The following is a 27,984-nucleotide window of genomic DNA, read 5'->3' as shown; positions in this document are numbered from 1 at the left end:
TGAAAAATAAAAAATATTGAATCAAAAAATTTCTTTTCTGCAGAAATGTTTGAAGGATTTTTTTCCTCCACAATTATATTCAATCGATATCTTTTTCACGCATCAGAAGGGAAGAAATACTCGTGATTTTTTTAATTCTTATTTGGAAACAAAAAATTGCTTTTCTTTTCTTTTATGGATTCTACGATTTTTAATTCTTTTTTTTATGTGATGATGGTTAACAAAATGCGAAAAAAGAAATAATTACTGTGTTTTCCTCTTATAAAATATAAGAATATCGCCCATTATATTAGAATAAAAAAATATTACATAATCATTTAAAAAAATACATGCAATTTTATTACATCCAAATAGGCTTTTTTTGTAAATACTGCGTTTCTGTTACTTTAAATTTAAAAATTTGATTAATAGCATGTGCATTAATTATTATTATTAGTTTCTTGCAGAAAAATATTAGTGCTAGAGTGGTTTGTCGCAGAAATCCTAAAAATTTTTTTCCTTAGGGGTGTTAATAGGTACTTTTATATATTGAGTATTAATATAAGTAATAGTACTTAATAATAATAACTAATATCAATGCTAACTGTAATATTTGTTTCATAGTCCCAAGAAGCAGAATAGTGGCTTAAATTTATTTAAAAAAATTTAGTGAATTGATTGGTCTTATAAAGACCACTTGGATTTGACTAATGCCAGTTTGAAATGATAATCAGGTGGATCATTCTGGTGGGCAAGTGACCTATCAAATCTAGAGTGATGTTTTGCTAATTCGGGTTTTCTTTTTATCAGAAGGGATAATTTTTCTTTCCTGTATTTTGCATGCATTTGTGAAGAGAAGCTTTCTATAGAATTGAAGTAAAGTTGAAAGGAAAAAAAAAAAGAGTGGAAAGCTAAGTTTGTGATTTCGTTATTAATCAAACATTATATTATTTCTTAATATACTGTTTCTCTTTCCATTTTCACTAGGGTTTGTTCTTTATTTTTTGAGAAATTTTTGTTGACTCTGTGTTTATTATCTCTACTGAAACTTTATTTTTGTTTATCTCTGATTTATTTTAATTTGAAGTTTCAAATGTACTTGAATGTATTTTTTATTAAATAATAATACAATTTCGATATATTTAAAAGGCTGAGTTTGTTTTTATTTTTTAATTTAGTTTATAAAAATTTAAATATCGTTATATTATGTTAATTTTATTAAATTACTTATAAAGTAATTTTTATAAATCTAGTTGCAAATATGCATAATATATCGAACAACATGTGAACGTTATTCACAGAAAATTTGTCACCATGGCGGAAATTTTTTGTTAATATGTATCATTATTTTAAAAAAAGAACTGTTTTATTCAACCCTGCCCTTTTTAGAAAATTCAGATACAACAACAGAACATTTGCTAATAACTAGTTTCATATCTTCAAAAAATTGCCAAATTTAATGAAATACATACTGGCATGTTTAATAACAATATAGAGTTTTAAAAAAAGTCTATAATACTTTAAAAAACATCCATTATTTTCAAAACTTTTTTGTCTAAATTAGGTGGCAAAAGGGTTGAAACTAGTTACAAGAGTAAATAAATTGCTTGTGCAGAAAATGTTTCAATTGAAATTTTGTGTTCGCAGACAGTTTTTTGAAATGAAATGACAAGGCTTTCCCTCTGTAAACTTTACTGGAAGTCAAAGCTCTAACTATTATCTTAAATATTAATCTAAATATATTCTAATAGTCATTTATTTTTTATGAAACATTTTATTTTCTCTGTGATAATTTTTTCTGTAGGTCCAGTCAATAATGTTCTCATTATGAAAATAACTTTTAATGCTAGTACTGTTAAATGCATTTTTTTATTAAATTCAAGTTGAAATTTAACTATAGACAATAATTTTTATGGATTTTTAAATTTTGATGCAATTTTAAGCCTCAAATTTTACAACAGCAAAATTGTTTTTGAATATATGGGAAAAAAATTCATCGAAATTTACCAGTCATAAATGATTTTTATTTATAGTGAAAATTTTTGAAAATATTTTCTGACTTTACCATATTTTTGTGTTGATTTTTGAATAGAATTTTTAATTTTCACAAAATAGGAACCTCTCAAAAAAACCTCTATACCCCTGATATATTCTGACTTTAAGGTTCGAATGATACATGTTTACGCTTTGTACATTTGTTTTAAAAGTTTTTTTTCTTTATTACTACAGAAAAAGAAACATCATAAGAAGAAAAAGCATGAAAACAGGTCTAATTCTAGTGAATCAGTAAGTTTCCTTTTATGCTTACCCTGTGGAATGTTCCAATTTTCATAAATTATTTTATGTTATTTTTCTTTCTAAGCATTTTAAAATTTATAACTGATTTTATCCCTTTTGGTTTCTTATAAGAATTATAACTAATTCCTCTATATTCTTCTCTCTTAAAGTAATATTAACATTTTTAAATTAGGCTATTTTTTATTTCATTGAAGTCTCTGTTGTCACATGAAATAGCAGTTTTTGGTAATTAATGTCATTTTTACGTATGCCATAAATTCCTGATAGTTATTCATGAGTGTTAAATTAGCTTTTGACTATCTTTAGAAAGCTTTCTTTTAGCTTAATGTGAAAATGTTAATATAAAGAAAATTTATTCTCTTGTAGAAGAAAAAAAGTTTGTGATCACATTTTTAATAAAAATTGGAATTTTTAAAAAAGTTTTTAAATATTTTAAATATTAAATTTGTTTGTTGTTTCTGAAGCTCAGATAATTTTTTACAGCAAGATGGTAATGCAATTAATTTCAAGCTTTTATAGCTTTGCATCAAGTTTGAGGCACTTAAAATGTTTTTTTTTTTTTTTTTACATTCTTTGGTAAAATATCTTTAAAAAACGCCCTAAAACGTAGAATAGAAGTGCATAATTTTTTTTTAAAATTTTGTATTAGTTTGTTTAAAAGTCATCTAATTTAATTTATTCTTTAAGAAAGGTTATAAAAATNGAGAAATTACAAGGCAGACGATGTACTTTAATACTATTAAAGCTGCAAGAACTTCTCAGTTAGGTTAGTGTTAGGGTTGAAATGCGACACATGCTATACACAATCTATCTATTAACACTGAACATACCAACACTTTTCAATACAATACAAAACAACATACAAAAACGGGTCTTTTGATCCGTTATGGTATGGTTAGTGTTAACTAACTCATTAAGGGGAATTTCCTTTGAAATTACTAATACGCTTGATATTTACATTATAAATTATTTTAGGAAAGCGATGAAATGGAATGGGTAGAAGCATCATCTGCTAAAACTGATATTAATTCAAAAGAATCTGAATCTTCAAAAATAGAATGTAAAGTATGTTTTCCCCCTTGAAATATTTAGTATTTGTTATCAAGTTTCTTGAAAATTATTACTTAATTTTATTTTGTTCAAAAATTAGTATACTATGACTTTTATATTTTTCTGACGGTTGTTGCTATTGAAAGTCGCTTTCTTTGTAACTATATGTGTATTAAATTGTTATAATAGAAATTGTATCTTATATCACATTATTTTTATAATATATTTATTAACGTTGCATAATTTTTTAGTTTGACTAAAAAAAAGTTCGAAATTTAAATCAATTTTTTTTAATTCTATTGCTTTTATCATAAAAAATTAAACTTGCAACATTGTATAGCAAAAAGCAAGTGCTTATGTTTCAATTACTTAAAGGTAACTATATATGTAATAATTTTAATTTTCAAAGTTATCCGTTAATTTCTTTGTTTCTGTTTTTAATTGTAAATACAGTTGTTGCTTTATGTAACCTAAATGCATACCAACTTACCAATGTTATAGTGCAGTGTCATTGCGTAAAACTACCATAAAAATATATTCATTACCAGGGTGCATAGCATTTTTGAAAAGTGCTTAAAGGTGTTTATTTTTTTATTTACGCTTTTTAAAAGCCCTAAAAGTTTTTTTTTAAAGGAGTTTGTAAAAAGTGCTTAATTTTTTATCTTTTAAGAAGAAATTTTTTTCTTTGCATTGTTGATTGTAGTTCTAAATTATAAAAAATGCATGATTTTCACAATTTTCTCTGCAATATTTATCAGAAACTGTTTATTTGATCATGATAGTAAAGTTTCTGAAAATGTTTTTAAATTTTATTGATTTTATGTTTATAAATTACGAATTTTAAACGATAGAAATTTTTTTTTTATTACTGCACAGATCCTAATTATGATTTTTTTTTTTGGAAAGTGATTAAAAATATTTTTGAGTGCTTAAAAAGTACTTAAAAGGTACTTATTTTTTGTTGAAAACTCTGGCTGTGCACCCTGATTACTAAAAAATACTAGACTTGAACACCTAAGAAAAAAATCTATTACTAAGAGGTAGAGAAGGACTTCCTTCTTTCAATATGTTTCTCATTTAATATGTAATATGAAAAGACATAGGGATTTAATTAACTTCCTTGAAACTTTTGCTAAATCCTATAGTCTAGGAAAGAATTTTGTTTTGAAAATGCAATAATGTTTGACACTGGTTTTTGAAGTAATTTTCATTAAAAAAAAGAAAGAAATTAAACTTAATTTTGGTTGTTTTATTGGAAAGAAGAGTGCCTTGCAAATGTTCTAATGGGTGCTAAACATTGCATCTGTGGATTAGAAAATGAGACTTAGTGTATAGGTTTCAGGGAAAGTTATCCTTTGAAAGTGACCTCACTGTTATTAGAGGTTGTACTATTGAGTATAGACTGTATGTGGGTAATACTCAAGAATTTTTTCATTGATACTTTTCCATGTATTCAAGATTTTTAGGTGTTGCAGCTTAGTGATTTAGTTTTTTACTTAATAACTTTAGTTTAAAAATAATAAAATTTTTTATTTTATCAGCAGATTTTGTATTTAATATTTTTTTTAAAAACAGTTCTATTTGATAAAGGTAATAATTTTGAATTTTATTGAGGTACAGCGAAATAATAGCTTATAGACACTTCTTCATTGGTGGACACCTCTCGTTATATAAAATTTTCAAAATCCCCAACAGTCTTCTATAAATTAACCATTTTATACAATCTTTTATTAGTGGACTCTCTATTAACTTGACATTAACATTAGTTTATTTTAAAAAGCACTGACACTTCTCCATAGTTTATTACTTTTTGCTTGTAGGTGCATATTGCTGACCACATTGCCTTATTGTGCTGTACATCATAATATTAAGCTGGCCCACAATTGGCTGTTGCTTTTTATTTTTCAACATGATAAATATGTTTTTGAATATCTCAAGTTAGAAGTAACTAAGTTCATGTACCAAGGCCATTGCTACAAATAAAAAGCATTATGATTTTAAAATAATTTATTATTATGTATTTATTTAACCATCACATTAATAACATAGCTTAATTAAAACAGTTTATAGTATTAGATATTTCAAATATTTTGTTCTACCTCTTAAGTAGAGGAGGCTTTAAGTAAATTTCATTAAGGTCTTTTCTTAGCAGAAATCGTTTTTGGTCTGGATGGTATCTGCTGTAGATATAATAAAATTTTAGCTTGCTATTTTCTTTTACTGATTTAGAGAGATGATTGGATGAATGAGGAAATGTTTGTTGCCACTTTGAGCAAAGAAGAAATGAAACACGGAAGGAGCTCTCGCCAAAGGAAACTGGATGCCTTAGCTAAAGAAAGAGAAAAAAATGATGTAATGTTCTTAATATTTTTTAAGTAGTTGAAATCTCTTAACAGATTTTTAAAATTATTAATTTATTATTTTTTTTTAGTTTGCATAACACTGAGTTTTTATGAACCGTCAGTTTTTTTTAAACAAGTTTTTTTTTAATTGCTACAACCTTTTTTAAAATTAAAAATTTAGTTTATTGGTATTTGTTATTTCTTCTTATTGAATATTTAGCTGATGTGCTTCAATGCAGTTTTATTTTATTTTTCTGTCACACTGTTACCTTACTAATTGAAGTTCTAAAAAAGGAAATTAAAAAAAAGAAATTATAGTAATTATAAATTAAAATTGACTTAATAGATTGATTATAAAAATATATGCTATGTACTTTCATCACTGATTCAATGTTAAATATTGATATTAAATATACATTTTTTGATCAATTTGCAAATTATGGGACTTCATAAATTAAGTGTAATTTTTTAAATCTTCGCTTAATTGTTTCAGATATATGCTTTTTCTAAAATGTTAATTTAGAACTGTGTTTATGATAATATATTTTTTAAGATAATGTATTATTTTAACTGCTCAAGCTGTAAATGAAGGCTATAACTAGCTCTTATTTAATTTATTGAATGCACATAGAATAGAGTACCTATAAACACTCACAGAGAAATGCAAACATAACATCTTAAAAGGAATAAAAAGTTATTTTTTAAGAATAAAATAAAACATTTACTATTCTTAGAGACATGACAACCTAACAGTTCAGTGGCTGGAGATAGACTGACATAAATGTCACCGAATGGCATTCTGGATGGCACCAGATGGTTAAGAGTTGTTGCCTTTGCAATCTGTGCTCTAAATAGATCTTTTCATCGTTAGATAATATAGATGCACATGGGCACAACATTGGTGGTGATTCTCCAATTTTGTAGATACTTTTTTTAATATTTACTATAGTATAAAAAAGGTATCCATGCAGGCGAAGAAAAAGAAGTTTGCTGTGGGGGGGGGGAGAAATTACAAGGCAGACGATGTAATCATGGTTTAGGCAAAGTAGAAGAAAGTCAGTGTTTAATTGTATGCACGCTGCTCCCAGAGAGAAAAGATATAAATGCCACTATAGCCCAAAGATTTTCAATCCCACAGTTAGTGGTCGAGCATACAAACGGCTAGTTTTTTACAATTCAACTTGACGCGACTATCGCTTTACAACGATAATAAATTATTGCGGTGACTTACTGTAGGAAATCTTTTAATGGTATTTTGTTTGGAGCTAAATTACTAATATTACTTGATATGATAATAATTTTATATGACTGCAGTTCTCTTATGTTCTTACAATTTATATGCATGTATATATATATGTTTTTTTGTCAAGAATAAATAAAAACTTTAAATAGTTAACTATTTTCGTATATTAACAAAATTATTCTATTATCAAAAAATATTATGAGCTTGCAAATACTTTTGGATTGTGTGCGCAGATACTTTATGTTTTTATCTTACTATAGATCTCTTATATTATTGATTAATTCAAAGTGGCTGATATATTTTTTTTAAAGGCAATACAGAATGAGCGTGAGTTGAACCCTTATTTGAGAAAGAATGGGAGTGGACTGCCAGATGATAGCTCCTCTGTCCAGAACTTGGCTTTACCTTCTACTTCTGTTGGTGATGGTGGTTATAGTTATTTGAAGAAAGCATACTATAGAATTCAAGAGCAATCACAACAAGAAGGTAGATCGATGGAGGAAATTGCTGTTGAACGTTGGGGTGTAAGTAAAATTGGTTTCATTTATTTATGAGCACTAAAATTACAAATTTATTTCATTCACCCTTTGTTATATCATTTGTCAGAATCAAAACTAGATAACCGAATCTGGCTATTAAAGTTCTGGGATTTTGTCTCAGCTTAAAGCCCATTTAATTTCAGATCCATGGGTACTAGTTTTTGTGGGAAGTAGAGGCAATAAGTGTGCAATGCTAACCACATGGTTACCATTATGCCATTGGTCATGAAATTGTGGATTCTTAATCATCACAATCCACTTAAGCACAACAGGTTGCAACATGAATACTAAAACTGGTTTAAGACAAGACTTGGACTGTATTAAACTGTCCAAAAGTGTATTTAGTATTAAAGTGCCCAAAATCAACGCACATAATTCTGAAAATGAGTTACAACTCTTATAACTTCAAGTATAAGCACTGTTCACTTAAATTCATTGCAATTTTTAGATAATATTAATAAACTTAAATTTATTGCATAAGCTCAAATAACATCTGTACAACTATTTATAAATTATGTATATGTATACCAAATAATTATAAATTTGAAGAGTTTTAACAGAAACAACTATTTATTTTTTAAAATACTTTTTAAAGACCAGATCCCCAATTAAAAATTACGGTTCAATTGATATATGCTTTATGTATATTTTTCCTGTTATACTTTTTTGCCATTTTCGTAACTGTTTAATATTGTTATTTGTTATATTAAACATTGTTTTGGACAGTTAAAGATTGACAGTACTGTACTATACCTTTTTTAAAAAATTCAATTGCTTTTTTATTAAATTTATTTAATGATTGGTTCTTAATTTGTTAATCTTTTTATAATAATTTATTACTGATTGTTCGATTTTTTTTGTTAATTAATGGTAAGTTATACAAAATCTAGCCATGGACCGTCGATATTATGTTTTTATAGTTTTAAAATGTTTTGAACATTATTGTAAAGTCCCTGATATTTACAGTAGATTTTATCCTGTCAAAAACCTTGCCAACACTTACCTTGCAAGCTTTTTTTTTCTTTCCTGATATGTGTTCGTAACGTTTGTTATTTTTCATTTCCCAATAAATAAAGTTACAAAGATTTGATATTATTCAACATTTTTTGACAATTTCTAAGAGTTTTGGATAAAATATGAATTTCTTTTGGGACGGGGAAGCAACACCTATTGTAATCTAAGCTGCTTGAAAACAACATGCACTTATTTATTTTTTGCAAAAGTTAGTGTTGTATTGTTAGTATTTGTGAAAATGCTTTTTTTAAATTGATTTTTCCTTTTCATTCTTATAACTCAATAATAAGTAGGAGCTTACAGATTCACAAATTATTAATTGATGAAACTTTTTCTTTGAACTGCTTTAAACAATTTAAATAATTTTAATACTAAAATGTTGTTTTCTTCTTTATTAACCACCTTTAATCACCATTCCAAAAAATAGTTATAAAGGAATGAAATATCATAATAGCTGTATAAAAATAGAAATGTGGATTGTATACACAGTTTGCAAAGTGAGCCTTCAACTAGTTAGTATGACGAGAGGATTATATTAATTTTTTTTATCAAATTACATTCAGATTATAAAGTAAAAATTGTAATATGTTCATTAAAGTTCCGGAACAATGTTCTACTTCATTAGAGGGTACTAAAACATAATTCACTTGCATTCCCACTCCACTATATATCCACCAACTTGTACTTGCTCCAAAAAAAAAAGAATTCTCTTAGTGGTAGTGAAAGGATATTGTTTTCAACTATTTAATTCCCCTATCTCCATCACTTAATGTAGTGTCTGCCATTAAAAAATACAATTCCAATTCACTAGTATATAAGACCTTTTTAACTCGATTCTATGTTGGGATACCTTTTCATAGATGAATATTGACATTGTCGATATGCCTCTCCCCACATTTGTGACCTTTGAGCGTGATGTGAACACACCTATCTTGACAGAAATGCCCACTTGCATTTTAACACGCCTATTTCAACGGATTCCCCATTGAACAGTTGACTTGCTACTTGTGACTGCGACATTATCCACCTCTCCACCTCCTGGTGCCGTTGCTACTCAGTCAAGATCACACACAATGTCGACCTGTATACACTTGGCTGCTAATGGCAACACAGGAGCGACTGTAAACTTAGTCACGATCAGCATTTAAAAAGTCCGGTGATCTTAATACAGCTCTCCCGGCTTCTCACAAAACAGCAATGAATCGACTGGTGGTATCCGTTCCTCGAATTCTATCACAGATATATTTCTGATTCGGGAGTACTGTAGTGTGTCTACCACTACAAAAATACAATTCCAATTCACTTGTATATAAGACATGTTAATTCGATTGTATGTCGGAATACCTTTTCATAGATGAATGTTGACATTGTCGATATGCCTCTCCCCACGCTTAAAATGCAACAAAATAACTAGCTATTCCTCATTATGCGTGTTTAAACTATTTGAATGTAGCGATAGTTAAAAGTATATTAAATCAAATATGTTAATATGAGAATGAAACTTGTAAAAAGTTTGCTGCCACATTGAATATAAAAATAAAATCTTCCTTAAAATCCGAAAGAGATGGTGGGTATGCCACTATGTTCCTGAATATAATCAATTAGTTTTTTTTAAAAGATAATGTTGTTAAAAAGTGCTCTATTGTATGCTTCTAATTCTTTTTATATTTCAGTCCTTAGACAAATTGAAATCTTTAATTGATGATGCTGAAAGTAGAATGAAGGACAACTCAAGGAATAAATATAGTTCAAATAAGGATAAATGGAGTGACCGACGAGACTCTAAATCTGTAGAGTTTCGTAGACCAAGAGAGAAAAGGTCGCCAAGTCATAGCCCTGAAAAATCATACCAGTTTCAAAAGCCAAGACATATCAGCAGTAAGGATAAGAGGTTAGGTCATTTCAAAAGTTCCGATCAGAAGCGTCATAGAAAATATGATAATGATTTTCAATATGAAAGTGATGATGATAATGATAGAAATAGATATACCAAAGCAAGTGATAGAATGAGGCATTCCAAGGAATATGATAGGAAAAAGCATGATAAAGATTATGATAGGGAAAGGGATGCTGTTGAGGATGATGGGAAAAAGCATCTTAAAGAGGATGATCAAAATGTTTTTGTGTGGGATCGAAAATCAACTTTTCACAGTGGAAAAGATAATCGTGTAGAAAGCAAATCTTATTCATCCCATGATAAAGTGTCAAAATCTGAATATGAAAAGTCCCCAGAGCAAAAGTTTAAATCCAGTGATACTAGAAGAGAAATACCGGCATGGAAAAAAATAAAACCTAGTGATGAGAGACAAAGTTCAAGAAAACAAGATGAATATGTTCCTAAGTGGAAAAAGGGTAAATAAACTTTCTGTTAACCCTAAACAGCACTTATTTCTTTAGCCATCTTAATTTTTTTAAATGGGTTCAGGCCCAATGAGCTTAAGGTTTTGAACTGGATTCTATACCAAGGGTAAAAAATTTTATTGGAAATTCTGTTTCACCGGAATTTAAAGTTAAAAGAAAAGTGAGTTTAGATAAACCTAAAGCAAAGGATGTCGTTTCAAATGCTGAAATTTTTTTTCTCAAAATATCAAACAAATTGTTGCACGATAAGTGATCCTGCCTTAATTTGTTTGCAATTGGATATTTTGAACATTTTTTTCAATACAGTAGGGAGCCGATTATCCGGAACCATCGCTATTCCGGATAACTGATTTTTTCGATTTTCTGAATCGCTACAAAAAGCCGTTTTTTTATTGTTAAACCCAACTGAAAAAACAAATATCTGGAAATAATCTTAAAAAGAAGATAAAACGATTAAGTAATACACTAATGATCATTTCCAAAATGATGGTAAGGTAAACATCTTTCAAAAACGAAAGAAAAATCTTATAATCTTATGAGGAAATTTTTTTTTTTTTTTTTAAATGACGGAAAAATTTATAGAATTTTGTTCCAGTTTTTTGGTTTTCCGGTTTTCTGATTTCCGGATAACAGGTTCTGTACTGTATTTGCAACTCTAGATTTACATGAACTCATTTTTTCAGTGCTTTAAATTTTAATAGCAAATGAGAATTTGCCATCCAAAATTTCTTCCATGGTATAGCTTCCTCAGGCCAGATAAAAAAATACTTTTAATAAAAAAGTTTACGTAAATAAAAACTCTTCTGATAATTTTCATGTTTCAAAAAAGTTTAATTGTAAAACAAAAAAAGCTTTTAATACTTATAATATTTTAACTGAATAATAATTTTTAGTTTGCAACACAATTATCAAAAATAAAATTTATTGCATAGCAATTATGGGAATCAATGAGCAAAATGAGGGTGTAGCCTTTTTTTAATTAATTGACTGAAGCATTTTTTTTTCTTTTTAAAATTTATAATGTAAATTTATAAGTTAATAAAATTTATAAATTTATTTTTGGAGTTAAAGAACAAAATAATGTAATTCAATTTCCGAAAGATTCTTACATTCAAAGGTACAGATGCATTTTGATATAATTTTTTATCTTTCTGAAAGGATCGGTTTTGCTAACTTGCTTTTAAAACTGTTCTTAGAATAATATTCTTTAACACTTATTTATTGCTATATGCATTAAGGCTTGGAAGCAGAGGGTAAAAAAAAAGGAAAAAACTGTTGCCACCAGTCACAGGGTAACTAAATATAACAAATTGATTGTGATTAAATGATAGATCACTACTTTTTTTCATTAAAAATGCATTCTATGTACTTTTTATTATTTTTTAAAAAATAAATATGTATTTATTATGTATATTATATAATACTCTGAAAATTATTTTGTTTCATGCTCGTTTCGTAAAATTTTTTCTTCATTTTAGAGATGAACCTTGTAATATTTACCATATTTTGAGAAATGCTTCAAAGAAAATACCTTTTATTATGATCAAAATTTTTTTTAATGTTTTAAAAATTTTAATTTTTGAATTAGTAACCACTTCTAAAAATGCTATAACTGGCGTCTAGTCTGTAGCAACATTTCCCAATTTTAATTTATTCTTGGAAGGAACTTAAAATGGATAAATTCAGTGTCTAATTTATCAGTTTTTATTTAAAATCTTCTTACTGTCAGTGTTTTAGAAATTTTTTTTTCCAATGCTTACCAGATTGACATTTGTCATTATGGTATTATTAGTAGGGTAGATTTGTGGGCCACTCTTTCAGGGGCACCATAGTAAGTGGGCTGATGGACAGTAAGGACAGATAGTACAGAGACTGAAAGAACATCCATGCCTTGTTCGAGATTCGAACCCAGGACCTTTCTGAATACAGTTTTTTTTCTTTAATTTCATTGCATAAAACTTTTTTTTTTTAAATTTCAGCATGTGAGTCTCCTCAAAATTCACTTGAAGTAGGAGAGGAGAGTCACTCTAATGAAAAAGCTTCTGAATCACATGACCTTCCTCCAACAGTCATGTCTGAAGATGATCTGAACAAGCTGGCAGCTAAATGTACGAAAGCAGAGTTGTTTGGTGACACAGCTCTAGCCTCTAAACTCAAGAAGCAACTTGAAGAGGCTAGAAAAGTTTTAAAAGCTGGTGGAAGTATGAATTCATCACAGAGAGAAAGAGAAAGTGTTATGCTGACCAAGATGGACAGCAGTGGACAGGAGCGACCTATTCATTATTCAAGGGATGTTTCTCAGTCCCAATCTAAACAAACAGTAAGTTAACTTGTTAGTTTTAGTGCTTTTAGTCTGTTATTTTTACTGTAGAAAGGTTTTCTTTATTATCATTTTGAACCTGATAATCATATGAATCAAAGCCTTCACCAGGTTATAAAATTATGATGAATTTCAAAACAAGAAAAACCTTTAAATAAAATTTAATTTCCTTGAAGCTAAAGACTTTTTCTATTAGCTTGATATTTAGCTTTCTATTTTTCTATTAGCTTTTTCTATTACCCACTAAACAGTATAAAAATTAAATAAAATAATTATATGATTTCTTGATCATGAAACTCAAAAATTGCGATAAAGTTTTAAATTAAAATTTTGAGAAAAGAAATAGGTTATTTTAATATCTTAGTGTGATTCAATCTAATAGAAATAGTCTTTAGCTTGAAATTTATTTCAATATTTTATTTTTACAACAATTGTGAGGTGTAATAAATTCTAGCAACTCTGAAATTCCATATGGATTTATGATGAAATTGTCGCAAATTAAGCAATTAATGAAATGATAACTCAAATTCAAAATTCATGTGTCATAATAAAATTGTACTAAAAGTATCAAAATTTAAAAATACACATGATTAAAAACACAGTGGGGAAACAACAGTTTTCTTATCATTTTTAAATATATTTGGTTCATAATTAGGATTGAGAAGCATGAAGCTAATGGGAAAGCAGGGCGATACCACTCACAAATGGTGCCTAGTATAAGCCATGTAATTTTTTTCTTCTTTAGATTCTTTTCTTGTTTTTTTTGTTGCAGTTTTAGATATGTCTTAAGCAAAATTGCTTCAATTCATTCCATTCCTGCATTAATTTATTCCGGCTGTGTTTCAACTTCATAAAATAAATATGTTACAAAAGATCTTGCCAAATCTGACTTCAACTTGCTTTAATACCAACAGTTTTTGTCTTTAGAAACTGCAAAATATCTGCATTTTTTTAGTTGCATAAGTGAGAAATTAGTAATTTGAATGTAGTTTGTAACATTGATAAATTAGTTTTTCCTGTTTTAATATAAACTTGATTTCTAATCACAATTCTGGATAGAATTAAATTATTGTTCCAAAGGTCACCCTAAATATAAATCTAATATTCCAAATTGTTCCAAAAGTGCAAAGTTGCTTTAGCAACTGTTCAAAGTAAAGTGCTGTTACAGACTGCTTCGAAACATCTAATGCTTTTTAAGTTGGGCAAATTTCGCCTTTTCCTTCAAGCATAGTTAAGCATTATGACACTCTTCAATCTAAACAATGAAAGCAATTTGTTTATCTTTCCCCTTTTAAGATTTTTCACCATGGTAATCATTATCACATAAAGTAAGATACTAGATATAAGAAGTTAAAACATCTTATAAGTTTACCAGGTGTATCTTCCTTGGTTGGAGAGGTCAAGATTTAATATGAAAAGTCATCATTCCTTTCTTCAAGCTTTCTTTTTAGTTTATTGAATATTTTTGTTCTGTAACTTTTCTGTATCAACTCTCAACAGACTATCCAAGTTTTCCAAGTTTTGATATTTGGAAGATCCCAAAAGATTACTAAGATTATATTTTATCTCTTATCTTTACAAAAAATATTTAAACATATTTCTCTTCAAGCATGTTGTTTTTTTAACATCAAAGAAATATAGAAATAAGTATTTTTGTAATTTGCACTCAGTGAGTTGAATGTATAGTTATAGAATATAATCTTGATTGAATTTAAGTTATCTAGAGTTAAGTTTTAAATTAGTTTATGTTTATCTATTAGGATTAAGTTATAAGATAGGTTATATTTAGTTATCAAAGGTAAAGGTTTAATTAAAAGGTAAAAAGGTTAAGGTAAAGGTTAATCTATTTATGGTTATAAGTTAGGTTATTTTTTGTATTCTAGGCTTGGGTTACTTATTTCATTGCATTGTTATCAGTATTTTTATAGTTTTATGAACTGGACTATGTACTTTTTTAAATTGATTTGTTTTGTCCTTTTTTTCTTAGAAAAAACAATCACAGAAGTTCTTTGATGATGGAAGCAGATATTCATTAAAACAAATGGTAAACTTTTTTAATGGTTTTACTTATTTTAGAAGTTTTAAGTATAAAATAATTCTCATTGATATAAGAGTTATGGAAAACTGTAATTAAATTTTTTTGGGTAACATTTGGTATATTGAACTGAAAACTGTAACTTATTAATACTTAAGTCATAATAAGTTAATACCTTACTTAGTGGTTTGCTTAAAACAGTTTATTGCTTATGTTAAATCTTATACTATTTGAAATATAATTGAGACCATATAAATATTTAGCCACTGGTCGATTTTTGTTGTGTTGCTTTTTTTTTTAAAAAACATATTATGATTTTTTTTTAAATAATTTATTTTGTCTCTTGTTTACAGTTTACTTATTATGATTTTTTTAAATAATTTATTTTGTCTCTTGTTTACAGTTTGAAAGAGAAAAATTGACAACGGCTGATGATAATCTTGAAATGTTCATGGAAGTAGCAGGAAAGGTTGAATATTTACTTTACCCCCTTATTTACTTACATAGATGTTTTTAAAAAAATGATCATCATTTACTTTTAGTAAATGATGAGCATTTACTGAATTTAGTAAATGTTTCTTTTTTTATAATTTAAAATTAGTAATTTAAAACAATTTAGCAAATGTTTTTTTTAAAAATATTTTCTCCTTTTTCTAATTTCTTAAAATCATTTATTTATTGTTTGTAATATTTATGAGGATGCTAAAAAATGACCACATAACTGAAAACATTTGAAAATGCAAAAAAATTAATCAACTGAAACTTTAAATCCATGGGTTGATCAAGATTGAGGTTAGGTGTTGGTATATTACATTTTTTGATGTAATTGATTAAGAAATCACTGACTAATTCATAAAGTTATTTTTATCATTTTAACAAAAGTCTATTTTGCTATCTGAGTCATTCTTATTAAAATCAATTGTTTTATTATTATGTGGCGATATTATTTGAAGGAATTCAAAAATTTTACAAATGCTACATTTTCTGACTTGTTCTGAAATTCTGTTGTTAAACTAACTGTTGTTAATTTTAACTAACTTGTCGTAAATCATTAACTAATGCTGCACTGAAAATTGTCCCTTAAAAGTTTTTTCAAACACATTCTTTTAATTATTTTATTGTACATGTTTTTCTACTTTTTCATTCTTATTGCAATCTTAAAGAAATTCTGCATTATTAACAATTTTATTTTTTAAAATCTTTTTTTTATTTTAAATTTTGTTATTCTAAATTTTGTATTGTTAGCAATTTTATAATTATCGCAAAATTTCTTAAACTTTTTGATAGAGGGATCTCATAATATATTTGAAAATTTTCTGGGACCTCATAAACATTGTGCAAATCCAATATGTGTGCGAGTGAAACAGTCAATTTCGTATTATTTAGTTTCTTATTATTATGTACTATTTTAAGTCATTAACTTTACTTTTTAATTTTAAAATGTAGAACAATGTAAAAATTTTAAACAAATAACAAATTTAATGTATAATACAATAATATTAGTATTTAAAGAAATATCAAAGCTGCTATAATTTTTGGTGATCCCTGTTGCTGGTCCCGTAATCCTGATTGGGATTACAACTCACAGTTTAAGAAATTCTGGTCTATAGCAAATGCAAAAATTAAGTTGATTATTTCTGTATAATTTTTTTTAATCACTTTTAAAATAATTAAATAAGATGTAAAAAATTTTAAAAGGTATCATTACCTATACAGTTAAAAAGTCTTTAATTTCTGTTCTATTAAAAATGTTTTGCTTACTGTTTTTTTAAAAATACTTTCAAAACTAAAACATATATATATATTTTTTTAACAAAATTGAAAGTAATATTTTTTTTTTTTTTTTTAACATTTCATGTCTTATTTATTGGACAAGAGTTGGTTAATGCATTTTTCAAATTTTCATTGCTTTAGAGGGAAATTTTTTATTTCTTTGCTAACTCCTTAATTTGTTATTCCTTGAGTATTTTTAAGTCTCTTAAGTCTATAAAGGACAATTCCCAAATCACAGATGTAACTATTTATTTATGTTTAGAAAAGTCATCAATATTTTATTCAAATTTTAGTTCAATTCAATAAATAATCCAAATTTGTTTAATTCAACAAATAAATGTTTTAAAAAGCAATGTCAAAAATGCAAATTTTTCACATTAACCCCTTAACAGTGACATATATTTCAGAAAAATGGAAAATTTTTTTGACTGTTTAATTTTGTATGCTATAATATTATTAGAAAAGTTAGAAAATGGTTTTTTATTACGAAAATAAAATTTTAAATGCAATAACTACAGTATTAATAATTTTTACATACACATAAAAAAGTAATGGATTACACACACATCTTATTCAATTAGAGCAAATTAAACAAAATTTTAAAGATAAACATAACTAGTATAATATAATATAAAAACACAACAATATGATTTTCAATACATAAATGTTACAAATCTTTCACAGTAAGGTATATCCCCAAACTCCCACCCACATTTCCCTCCCTTAACTGAAGTCATAATCGGTGAAAAACTGGGACCATTGTTGCCATCTATTAGGAAAATAGTGAATTAGGTATCCTAAAGTAGAAACGAACTCAGCTCGGGATTCACAAAATAGAAACATTAATTTTTCTCCTGTCTGAAGTCAGTTCGGGCATCACAAATACTGCACTTAGTAGTTGTCCGAACTGGATTCTGGCGACACTGGCAATGGGTTAATGATTATATTGGCCTCAGTGCTTAATTTTCCCTTTCAGAAAATGAGATTCTTTTCTTTATCATGTCGATTCTTGCCATAATTTATGCAAAAGCGTGCTTTTCACATTGTTCTATTTAACGTCTTCACAATTCAGTGAACAATCTATTTCAGCATACCGTCTGTCCATAGTGTATGAAAGTGTCAATCATTTTACATGTTTGATGAAATACTTGCGAGTCTGCACGTGCGTCTATTGAGCTGGGTTCGGTGAGATTATTGCACTCTCATGTGCAACTCTGCTTCATTTTGCAAGATATTCTCAATTTCAGGTTTCATTTTGCTCCCTCTGAAATCCAATCGAAAAATCTCTCAAGCTATGGTTAATATGATCAAGAAAAAAGTTCTTTGTCTGAAACTAGTTATTTCATGATGATCACGTAAAGTCTTTGAAAATTATGTTGCATTTTATTAATGTATATAGTGCTAAAAAATATTTGAGTGTTTAAAAAGTACTTAAAAGGTGGTTATTTTTTGTTGAAAGGTTTGGCTACGCACCGTGTTTTTAATTTAAAATTTTCAATTAGTGCCAAGATATGGATGAGGACAATGAAACTAGCGGCATATCCAAGAAGGCTACAAATAAGATGTCACATCATCTTCAAGAAGAGAAAGATGTCGGTAAAGCTATTCAGCGTAAGTAATGTTATAATATTACTACTCGAAGACAATATGCAGTCCTGCTAAAAAAAAATTTAAATTCCATTTCATTTAAAAGAAAACTCTTAAAATTCTGATCTTTAATAATTTATTGCTGTCTAATGCTGTACAGTGTGCACAACACAGAATGATACATAAGCATAGTAAGATAAAAACATAAAGTTTCTGCTTTCGCAATTCAAAAGTAGTTGCAAGCTCATAATGTTTTTCAGAATAGAATAATTTTATAATTTTAATAGCAACTTTTTAATAATACGAAAACAGTTAATTATCTAATATTTTTTATTTATTCTTGACAAAAATATATATATATATATATATATATGCATGCACATTAACATTAAGAACATTAGAGAAAGATTAATATTAATGCAAAGCTGCCAACTCTCATTAGCCCGAAGATTTTCGGTTTTTTATCGAAATTTCCGACTTCCGGTTTTTTATTTTAATCTTCCGATTTTCCTCGATTTAAAAAAAAAATTTTTTTTTCTCCATTTTATTTCATATTTTTTACAACAGAGCCGCAATCCGAATTTGTACCCGAACACATTTTTTAGAGCAGGAATCGAATTCTTGCATCTTCTCGGCATGTGCTCGAACGAGGGAAAAAATCAAAGTTACGACGCAGAAGTTGAAACAAACTNCACATTAACATTAAGAACATTAGAGAAAGATTAATATTAATGCAAAGCTGCCAACTCTCACTAGCCCGAAGATTTTCGGTTTTTTATCGAAATTTCCGCCTTCCGGTTTTTTATTTTAATCTTCCGATTTTCCTCGATTTAAAAAAAAAATTATTTTTTTCTCCATTTTATTTTATATTTTTTACAACAGAGCCGCGATCCGAATTTGTACCCGAACACATTTTTTAGAGCAGGAATCAAATTCTTGCATCTTCTCGGCATGTGCTCGAACGAGGGAAAAAAATCAAAGTTACGACGCAGAAGTTGAAACAAACTCGGTAGCGCAGCTGCGTTTCCGAATCTGATTGGCGGTGAGAACGCTCCCTAAAAATAGATCCGGGAGAAAATGTTTCGCTCGGCTACCGAACGTGGATGAATTTTTTTAAGCAAATTCAGTTGATGGCATCTGGCAACAGAGCGAATGTTTACTATCGTGAAAAATCGCGTGCGTATTTTTCATGGATCCTACACTTCATGGTATTTTTGCTTCTTTTGAATCTTTTTAGTTTGCTATTATTTTTGAATTTATGATGTGTAAAAAAACTTATTATTATCAGCATGCTAAATTTATGTTATCTTTCTCACATTCAAATGCAGAATGTGAACGTGTGTTCAGTCAAGTTAAAAAACAAGAACACAGTTTAGTTCATCTCTTAGTGATGAGATGCTAGAGAAAGTATTACAAGCTGATTATTTTTGCAAAAATCAAAATTGCTACAATGTAACATTTGATGAAAATTTTTTAAAGAAAACAAAATCGTGCACATATCAAACTTTGAAATATAATTAAAATTGATGTCTCTAAGTGTTCTTAATTTTCCTAAAATCTTTAAATTTAATTGAGTTCAGGAGAAAAAATACGTTGAAGTTTTACAGCTTTTAATATCTTCCTTTTTTTTGAAAACTCAATGTTGGCAGCTATTAAATAGTTATACATATAACTACATTCATTTAAAGTAATTTCGCACCAAGCGAAATTGCATTAAAAGATTTTCTTCTGTCACCGCAATCGCCCTCCTATTTTCGTTGTATAGCTATAGTCACGTTGGGTTCAGTTATAAAAAATCGGTTGAGTGTAGGCTTTACCGCTAATGTTGGGATCGTTAATCTTTGGGCTAAAGTGGCAGTTACAGTAGAGCGCTGATTATCCGAACCCTTATTATCTGAAAGTCCAATTATCCGAACAGTGTCTGAATTCGAGTTTCGAATACTTATTAACCTATCAACAATTTTTCTTAATTGAGAAGAATAAATAATACCATAACAATAAACAACCATAATACAATAAACATCTGATGACCATATTTAATTTGCAACCTTTTTAGCAGTTTTCTTATAGTAGCCAGACATACATGTATTGTGATACAGTTAAACCCCCTACATACCCCTTTACAACAGAAAATTATCTTCCAAGAATGCGAGCTTCATTTTGATAGTCCACAATGGTTGGAATGCAAAAGGAGTTTATGAATTGATAAGTTCTGAAGTTCTATAATTGGGGAATGGGTAGTTGTAACTTATGGTTAATAATTAGTGATTACAGTGCTTGGAATCTTAAATCTTGGAATAACATTCTTAACAGAGAAACAAACAAAACTGAAGTTTCTGAACCAGTAGATCTTTCGCATGAAATTGTTGCTGAAATTTTGAATGAAAATCGGAACTCTACAGACGAAGTGAAAGAAGTAGGTGATCAAGTTCAAGATAGTGGACCTTCTCATATAGAATCCATTAGATTTCGCAATGAATTGGCTGGAACGTCACAATGATGTTGATTTATTTAAAAAGAATAAGTGATAAATGGCTGCTAAAAAAAAAACGCGTCTTCTTTGAAACGAGATCTTTGCTGGATTTCTTTTGCAATGGAAAATAATGGAATGCTTCTATATTATCCAACTATGTACATAAGATCTAATAGTGTTTTTTTCTAAAGATAACAAATGATTATTTAATTTGCTTAATTTTTTTCTCTGGAAACTGTAATGCAAATACATTACTTTTGATGGACATTTTAAAGTAACCATAGTATTTTTTTAAGACTTTTCTTTATTTAGGAAAACTTTATGTAATTAAAATGTTTGAAGAATAATCCATCNGAAGGGAAGTTAGTGCATAAATAATAATCATTTAAACTAGATTTTAAGCAACTTTCCAACTATCCGAACTTTTCATTATCCGAACCATGTTCGGTCCCGAGCAGTTCGGATAATCGGCGCTCTACTGTATATCTTTTCTCATTGGGAGCAGGATGCATACAACTAAAAACAGACTTTCTTCTACCTTGCCATGATAACGCTGTCTGCTTCTTCGTTTCTTTTTTTTCCACTGCAAAATTTTTTTTGCTCACTTAGATACTTTTTTTTTATGTTACAATAAATATTAAAGAAGTATTTGCAAAATTGTAGAATCACCACCAATATTTCCGCTCATGGCGTGCTTCTATATTATCCAACTATGTACATAAGATCTAATAGTGTTTTTTTCTAAAGATAACAAATGATTATTTAATTTGCATTACTACATTACGTTTGATTTAGCATTACTACATTACTTTAATTAATACATTACTTTTGATGGACATTTTAAAGTAACCATAGTATTTTTTTAAGACTTTTCTTTATTTAGAAAAACTTTACGTAATTAAAATGTTTGAAGAAGAATCAATCAGTGATTAAAAAATTCTTAAAAATCTTTAGGGAAATAAAGTTAGTCAATTGGACAACCCTTTTTTAAGATTCTGTGGAATCAACTCTGAAAATGCAGTTTTGAGAAAATATGTTTTGACATCTAAGAATATATCAAGAGAATTAAACTTACCGAATATTAATAAAATTGATTTTCGAAAATGTTATGATTTTTAGGAAGAAATGTTTTGACATCTAAGAATATATAAAGGGAATTAAACTCACCGAATATTAATAAAATTAATTTCAAAAATTGTATGATTTTTAAGAAAACGAAATTGTTTGATATCTTCAAATTTGGGAGAATCAAATTTCAATATATTTAATTTTGTTTGTGTTTTTGAAACATTTTTCAAAGTTCATAGCTTTTAAATTAATTAGTATGCCTTTTTCTGGTTTGTCTAAAAATAATATGTTTAACTATGTCTCATATTTAAATTTGAAAAAAAAAATTTACTTTCTTAAAATTCATCATTTATAAAAATTAAAATAAACTTTTCAATTCTAAAAGATTAATATTAGTTTTTCATTTCCAGCTTACAATATTATACAGCTTACAATATATTATCTTTTAGAGAAAGTTTGTCTTTTAAGTATTTTTTTTAAAAAAAATATCAATTATTGAAAAAATTATTTCAATGATTATTAAGTATACATATATTTTTTTTTATTTCCAGAAATGCTTTGCAAAGTAGGCTTATTTTTGTGTGGAGAAAACACTTTTTAAGAATTAAATATCTGTCTTAATTCTAAAATATTTCATCCTCTCACAGTTTATTTTTATTTAAATGTTTTTTTGTCTTGTTTTCCTTATTTCTCTAAATTTAATGATCAAATGCTTTTTTGTTTCAGTTAAGAACTGCATATTGTTTTTGGGTCTTTTAATTAGAATAATTTTTGTTTTTAGAGCATCAGAAGCATATGTCAGCTCTTGAAAAATGCTGTTATTGTATGGATCAGCCAAATATGAAGAGACATTTAATTATTCAAAAACTTGAAAAGGTATTATTTGCAATTTTATTTATTCTTATTTTAATTTTTAAATTTCATTCACACTAGCATGGCAACATTGTGACAAATTATCGCCAAAATCGTACTAGTGCATGACAAATTTTTCTTTAGAATTGCATATTTTGCCATTTATATTATATTGAAAAAAAAATTGTGATTTTAGAAATCTATAATTAAAAGCATGCCCCCTAAGTTTGAAGTCATATTAGAAGGGGTGTGCAAAAACAAAAATTGTCCCCCGGATCTGTTAACCTTAGCTATGCCTCTGTTTCAATGTTGCTGTACTTTACCAGGTTGCTTGTGGGGGTTATAATTCTTGGATTCTTCCCCAATGTGAGATAAAATAGTTTCCGATTTTTAATGTTAATGATATTTACAAGATATATTTTTTAAAATTTTTTTTACTTTTAAAAGCCAAAGAGTGTGTAACTAATTAAGAAAATAATTTTCACTAAGTGATTTTCCAATGGAACTATATTTTGACTTTTCTGAAAATCATTTTCAGTCTCTAGTAGTAATCATAATATTTATCATAATATTGAGGGTAATTAATATTTATGGCATATTGTATTAATCATAATATTGAGGGTAAGCTAATGGAAAGTTGATGCTAATTATAGAGAAATATTTTCTCTCTTAAAAAGGCCATTTTTTTTTTGAAGTTTTGAAAACTGTTTTTATCCAGACTTTTTAAAGATATTGCATTGAAGTGTTTTTCAGTAGCAAATAAATAAGATTTTCTCACAAAAAAATTACTATTAGGTTTAAGAATCGAGTGAACTCGATTATGTTTTCTCAAACTAATTTTTATCTCTTTTGTTTCCTTGTGGTTTTCAAAGAATAACATAATTGTTTAAACATAATTGTTAGAATAGTAATTTTCAAATTTATGAAATATTTAGCTATTTATAATGATTTATTTTAATTGGTTCAGTTGTAAACATTATAAATTTTACTTTAATGTTTTATTTATTTCTTTTTCTTATCATTAATGTTGAAAAACAAAGTCAGCAAAAAATTCATGATAGAAAATGTAATTAAAATTTAATAACTTTTTTTGAATCAGAGACAGTAAGGACATAAATCTGAAAGTCTTAAGTCATATTTTGAACTATAACATTTTATGATATTTTAAAAAAAAAAATATCAGGCAATGATTTTGAAGTTTTGAATAACCATACATACATCGAGTTCTTCTCTTTTTTTATTTTAACTCCTTAATCTGTATATTTATTGCTAAAAATAAATTTTGTATCAACTTAATTTTGATATTCTGTACTGGATAAAGATTTGTTTCAACAGGAATGATTTAATCTTCGCATTTACGTTATATTTTTTCTAACACAAGTATCATAGAATCATTCCTTAGAATTTTTTGTTTTTCTAAAAATGTAGAGAAATATTTAATAGAGAAACATATAAGTTAAATAACTCAAATAATTAAATTAAGTAAATTCTGTGTTGTTAGATTAATGAAATTGAATATATTACACAATTGCTTTTATGCACAAAAATATAAAAAAAAAGCTAAAATTATAAATAAATAAAAAAGTAAATCAGTTAAATAAATTATGTAAAATAATTATATAAGTTAATTAAAAAAATTCTGTGTTAGAATAATTAACTTTTTAACTCTTCAGTTAAAAAAAAAATTGTCTTATAAAATATTGCATTCTAACAATTCATAAAAATTTCATTAGTTTCATTAAAATTAAAAAAAAAAAAGTAACAAATTACTATTTATTTTCAATAACTCATTTTTGTTTTTACTATGGTATATTTTAAACATATTTATGGCATATTTCAAAGAAGCAGAAACAATTATTCTTATTTTCTTTCTTTTAAAGGTTTATTTATCCATTGGGGATTTTAAATCTCTTGTTGAAGGTCATTGTTTAATAGTGCCTAGAAGACACGTCCAGTCTTTTCTTGCTCTCGACGAAGAAGAATGGAGGGAAGTAGAGGCAAGTTTTATGCAATTTATTTATTTCAACTTTTCCCTCTTTTATTATATGTGAAGAAATTTATTATTGTGAAGAAAAAAAAATAATTGTATTTTTCTACCTACCATGTTTGTGCCATTTTAAAGTGTTAAGCCACCCAATAATAGAATAAATATATTTTTGAAATTGTTCTCGTTCATTGATAAAATAGATAATTTATTTTATATTATGATTATTTATTATTATTTTATTGTTATTTTGTTCTTGATTAAGCATTGAATGTTGAAGATTCTAGGGGATCCGATAACATTGTGTTTACTTTACTAATTTTTTAAAAAAAAATGTTTTTGTCTTATTTTTTAGTTAAATTATGTCACACTTTTTTCCAACATTTTGACAACTCTCCTCTCTTTTGTAGCAATTTACCATACCACCTGCCTTCCCCATGTGATACTATATTAATATATACTTGTTTAAAATAACAAAGCAATAAATTATAGATCTTACATTTAATTTCCTATTTTAACTATGCATTTTAATAACAGTTGTGAGCTTAATTACAAAATTTAAAAGTGTATATGTTTTCTATGAATTAAAATTAAGTTTTTTAACAAGAAACATAATTATTTATGTGTCATAATATTTTTTTATACTCCAATAGACCTCACCCTTTATGTGCACCTAATTACAATGCCAAAAATTGTTATCAGGCACAATGCCAACAATAATTTACAATGGCAACCTTACTTTCTCTCTTAAAATTGTTCAAATTTTGTGAAAATGACATATACTATTTTTTCCTATAAAGTGCAAATGCCCAAAAAGATTTCCCTTTAATTTAAAATTCTTGCTAGGATTCAATCAGCATCAATGTACTAAACAAAATAAAATGAAATTATTTTATGTTATGATTTTGAAAGTTTCTATTTTAATCAAATTGTGTGATGTCACGATTGTGATACCCTCCCCCGCTGTTGTCTCAAATTATCACAATTTCACAGTCAGATGACCATTTATTTGAGTAATATTCTTATTTCCATTTGTAGATTTCGTCCACTTATACTAAAGCTTTTGAATACTTGGTAGAATAAAACAAATCAGATTTGTTTAATTTATGTTTGACTTGAACGATCAGACTCTAGCTATAACGAGAACTCCTCCCGACTGAAAGTCTGACATTTTCTGCTAATATGAAAATTAGAGTAAAACAATTTTTAATGGGGGAGACTTTCCTCTCTCAACTTACACTAAAGTGAAACCGTTTACCCGATGCTTATTTAAAGTGACTTATTTTCATTACCACAGTAACTGCACGTACAAGAATCTGGTGCCTGGAGGTTTTCTTGTATTAGCCGGACAGTAACTTTAATATGTGAAGAATGTTTCTCTCTTTGATTTATTGCAATTAAAAGAGTTCCTATGATTCATAAGAAAGAAAGTGGTTGCAAGGAATGTAGCTCACTACAAAACTGTATATTAGGGAGATTCTTTGTGAACACTTAACAGAACTTTTCAATCAGAATTTTTTTTTTGTATCTTTAAAACTAGTGAAAAATGCCATTAAAGCTTTAAGTAAAATATTTCATATGATTTCCTCAAGTCTCATTAGTTGTTTTGAAATTAAGGTCTCTTATGTTTATTCTTCTATGTCCAGGCCTGCATACTGACAGGCAATGCTATAAGTTGTTAGTTATGCCTTTGAGTTTTGAAATTATTTGTTGTATTTCTATTCTTTCAGGAATTAAAAGCAAAGCTGCGGAATTTTTTTCTGCTAGAAAATAAAAAAATTGTAACTTTGGAAACAAGTCTGAACTTTAGGTATTATCCACACGCATATCTTGAAGTCATACCTGTTCCGGAAGATATAAGTGATTCTGCTCCTATGTCCTTTAAGGCAAGCACTTACATTTCATTTCATACTTAAAAATTAATATTGTACTGTACATTTATCTGTTGATTAGATTACCTTATTGAATTTCTACAGCTTGGTTCTTATATATACATTGCACTTATTTGCATTTTATGCATGGTTTTATTATTTAAAATACAATTTATTCATGGTTTTATTATTTAAAATACAATTTAAAATACAATTTATTTATTTTATTCCTTGATTAAAAAACTTCATTTGCTTCAAAAATATAAAGATTAGATATATCTGTATTTTATATTTTAATGTAATTGAAATAGAAATTTTTTATATCTTAATATATACCACTTTCATTTTTTGAAGGAAATTAAGTTTTTTAATCAAGTAATTTCTTACCGCTTCAGTTTCTTGAGATTATTTACATTTGCTTAGTGGATCATAATGTGCTCTCCATTTAGATTAAAAAAAAATTTCTGATAAAAATGACTAATTTTATTTTTTAAATTTCAGATAGAAATTTTAGAATGTGAATCAGAGTGGGCTAATAATGTGAAATTGATAGATTTAAACAAGAAAAATTTAAGACATTCAGTAAGTATTTATTGTAATGTTTGCATACTTTATTTCCTTGAAGCAGAAGTTTTCTCTAACATCTTAAGTGCCTGTGCCTCGTTTTTCACATTTTTTTTCAAAAAAAAAAAAAAAAATTAATACCTACCAAAAGTGGTAGGTATACATTATATAATACATTAGATAATATTTGATTTAAAAAAAAAATCAAATATTATCTTCTAAGAGAAAAAAATTTTAAATTTCACCTATCCCAAATTTTCATCAATTTCAACTGGATAAAAACTATTATATAATTGGGTTAGGATAAGCCCCCTGAGTTAAAAACTTGTTCTTAATCCTTAAAATTTGAGTTAAATATCTTTAAAGGGACAGATATGCCTCTTCTGGAAGTTTAAATTCGGTTTTGATGCCATACTTAGCTCCCTTGGCCAGTTGTGCCCGGTTCACTTCATTGGAAGGGGAACACTGTATCCCCTGAACCACCACGGCTCAAAGTGAACATTTGTAATATGTTCTAGATATTAGGGCAGTGTGTGTATTTCTAAATATATCACCCATCTTTGTACTTCGTACACTTGCAAATAAACAGCCCTTTAATGCTGTACGAATCATTCAGGCTAACCCTGTATTT

At 27.3% G+C, this 27,984-nt stretch overlaps 1 protein-coding gene across 1 annotated transcript in view; it reads left to right on the top strand.

The window, feature by feature from the left end:
• Positions 1-27,984, top strand: part of LOC107436687 (CWF19-like protein 2) — a 37,680-nt gene that overhangs the window by 6,651 nt on the left and 3,045 nt on the right. The window contains exons 2-14 of the mRNA XM_043046086.2: positions 2,209-2,265; positions 3,253-3,342; positions 5,557-5,679; positions 7,224-7,436; positions 10,139-10,817; positions 12,806-13,146; positions 15,134-15,190; positions 15,585-15,650; positions 18,457-18,565; positions 22,864-22,958; positions 24,815-24,931; positions 26,649-26,804; positions 27,291-27,371. Of these exons, the coding sequence (XP_042902020.1) occupies positions 2,209-2,265; positions 3,253-3,342; positions 5,557-5,679; positions 7,224-7,436; positions 10,139-10,817; positions 12,806-13,146; positions 15,134-15,190; positions 15,585-15,650; positions 18,457-18,565; positions 22,864-22,958; positions 24,815-24,931; positions 26,649-26,804; positions 27,291-27,371 (2,184 nt within the window). The remainder of the gene's footprint in view (positions 1-2,208; positions 2,266-3,252; positions 3,343-5,556; positions 5,680-7,223; positions 7,437-10,138; positions 10,818-12,805; positions 13,147-15,133; positions 15,191-15,584; positions 15,651-18,456; positions 18,566-22,863; positions 22,959-24,814; positions 24,932-26,648; positions 26,805-27,290; positions 27,372-27,984) is intronic.

This window comes from Parasteatoda tepidariorum, chromosome 5 (assembly GCF_043381705.1).
Source record: "Parasteatoda tepidariorum isolate YZ-2023 chromosome 5, CAS_Ptep_4.0, whole genome shotgun sequence".
NCBI lineage: Eukaryota > Metazoa > Arthropoda > Arachnida > Araneae > Theridiidae > Parasteatoda > Parasteatoda tepidariorum.
The sequence above is the reverse complement of the archived record's forward strand: the minus strand, read 5'-3'. Positions and strand labels throughout refer to the sequence as shown.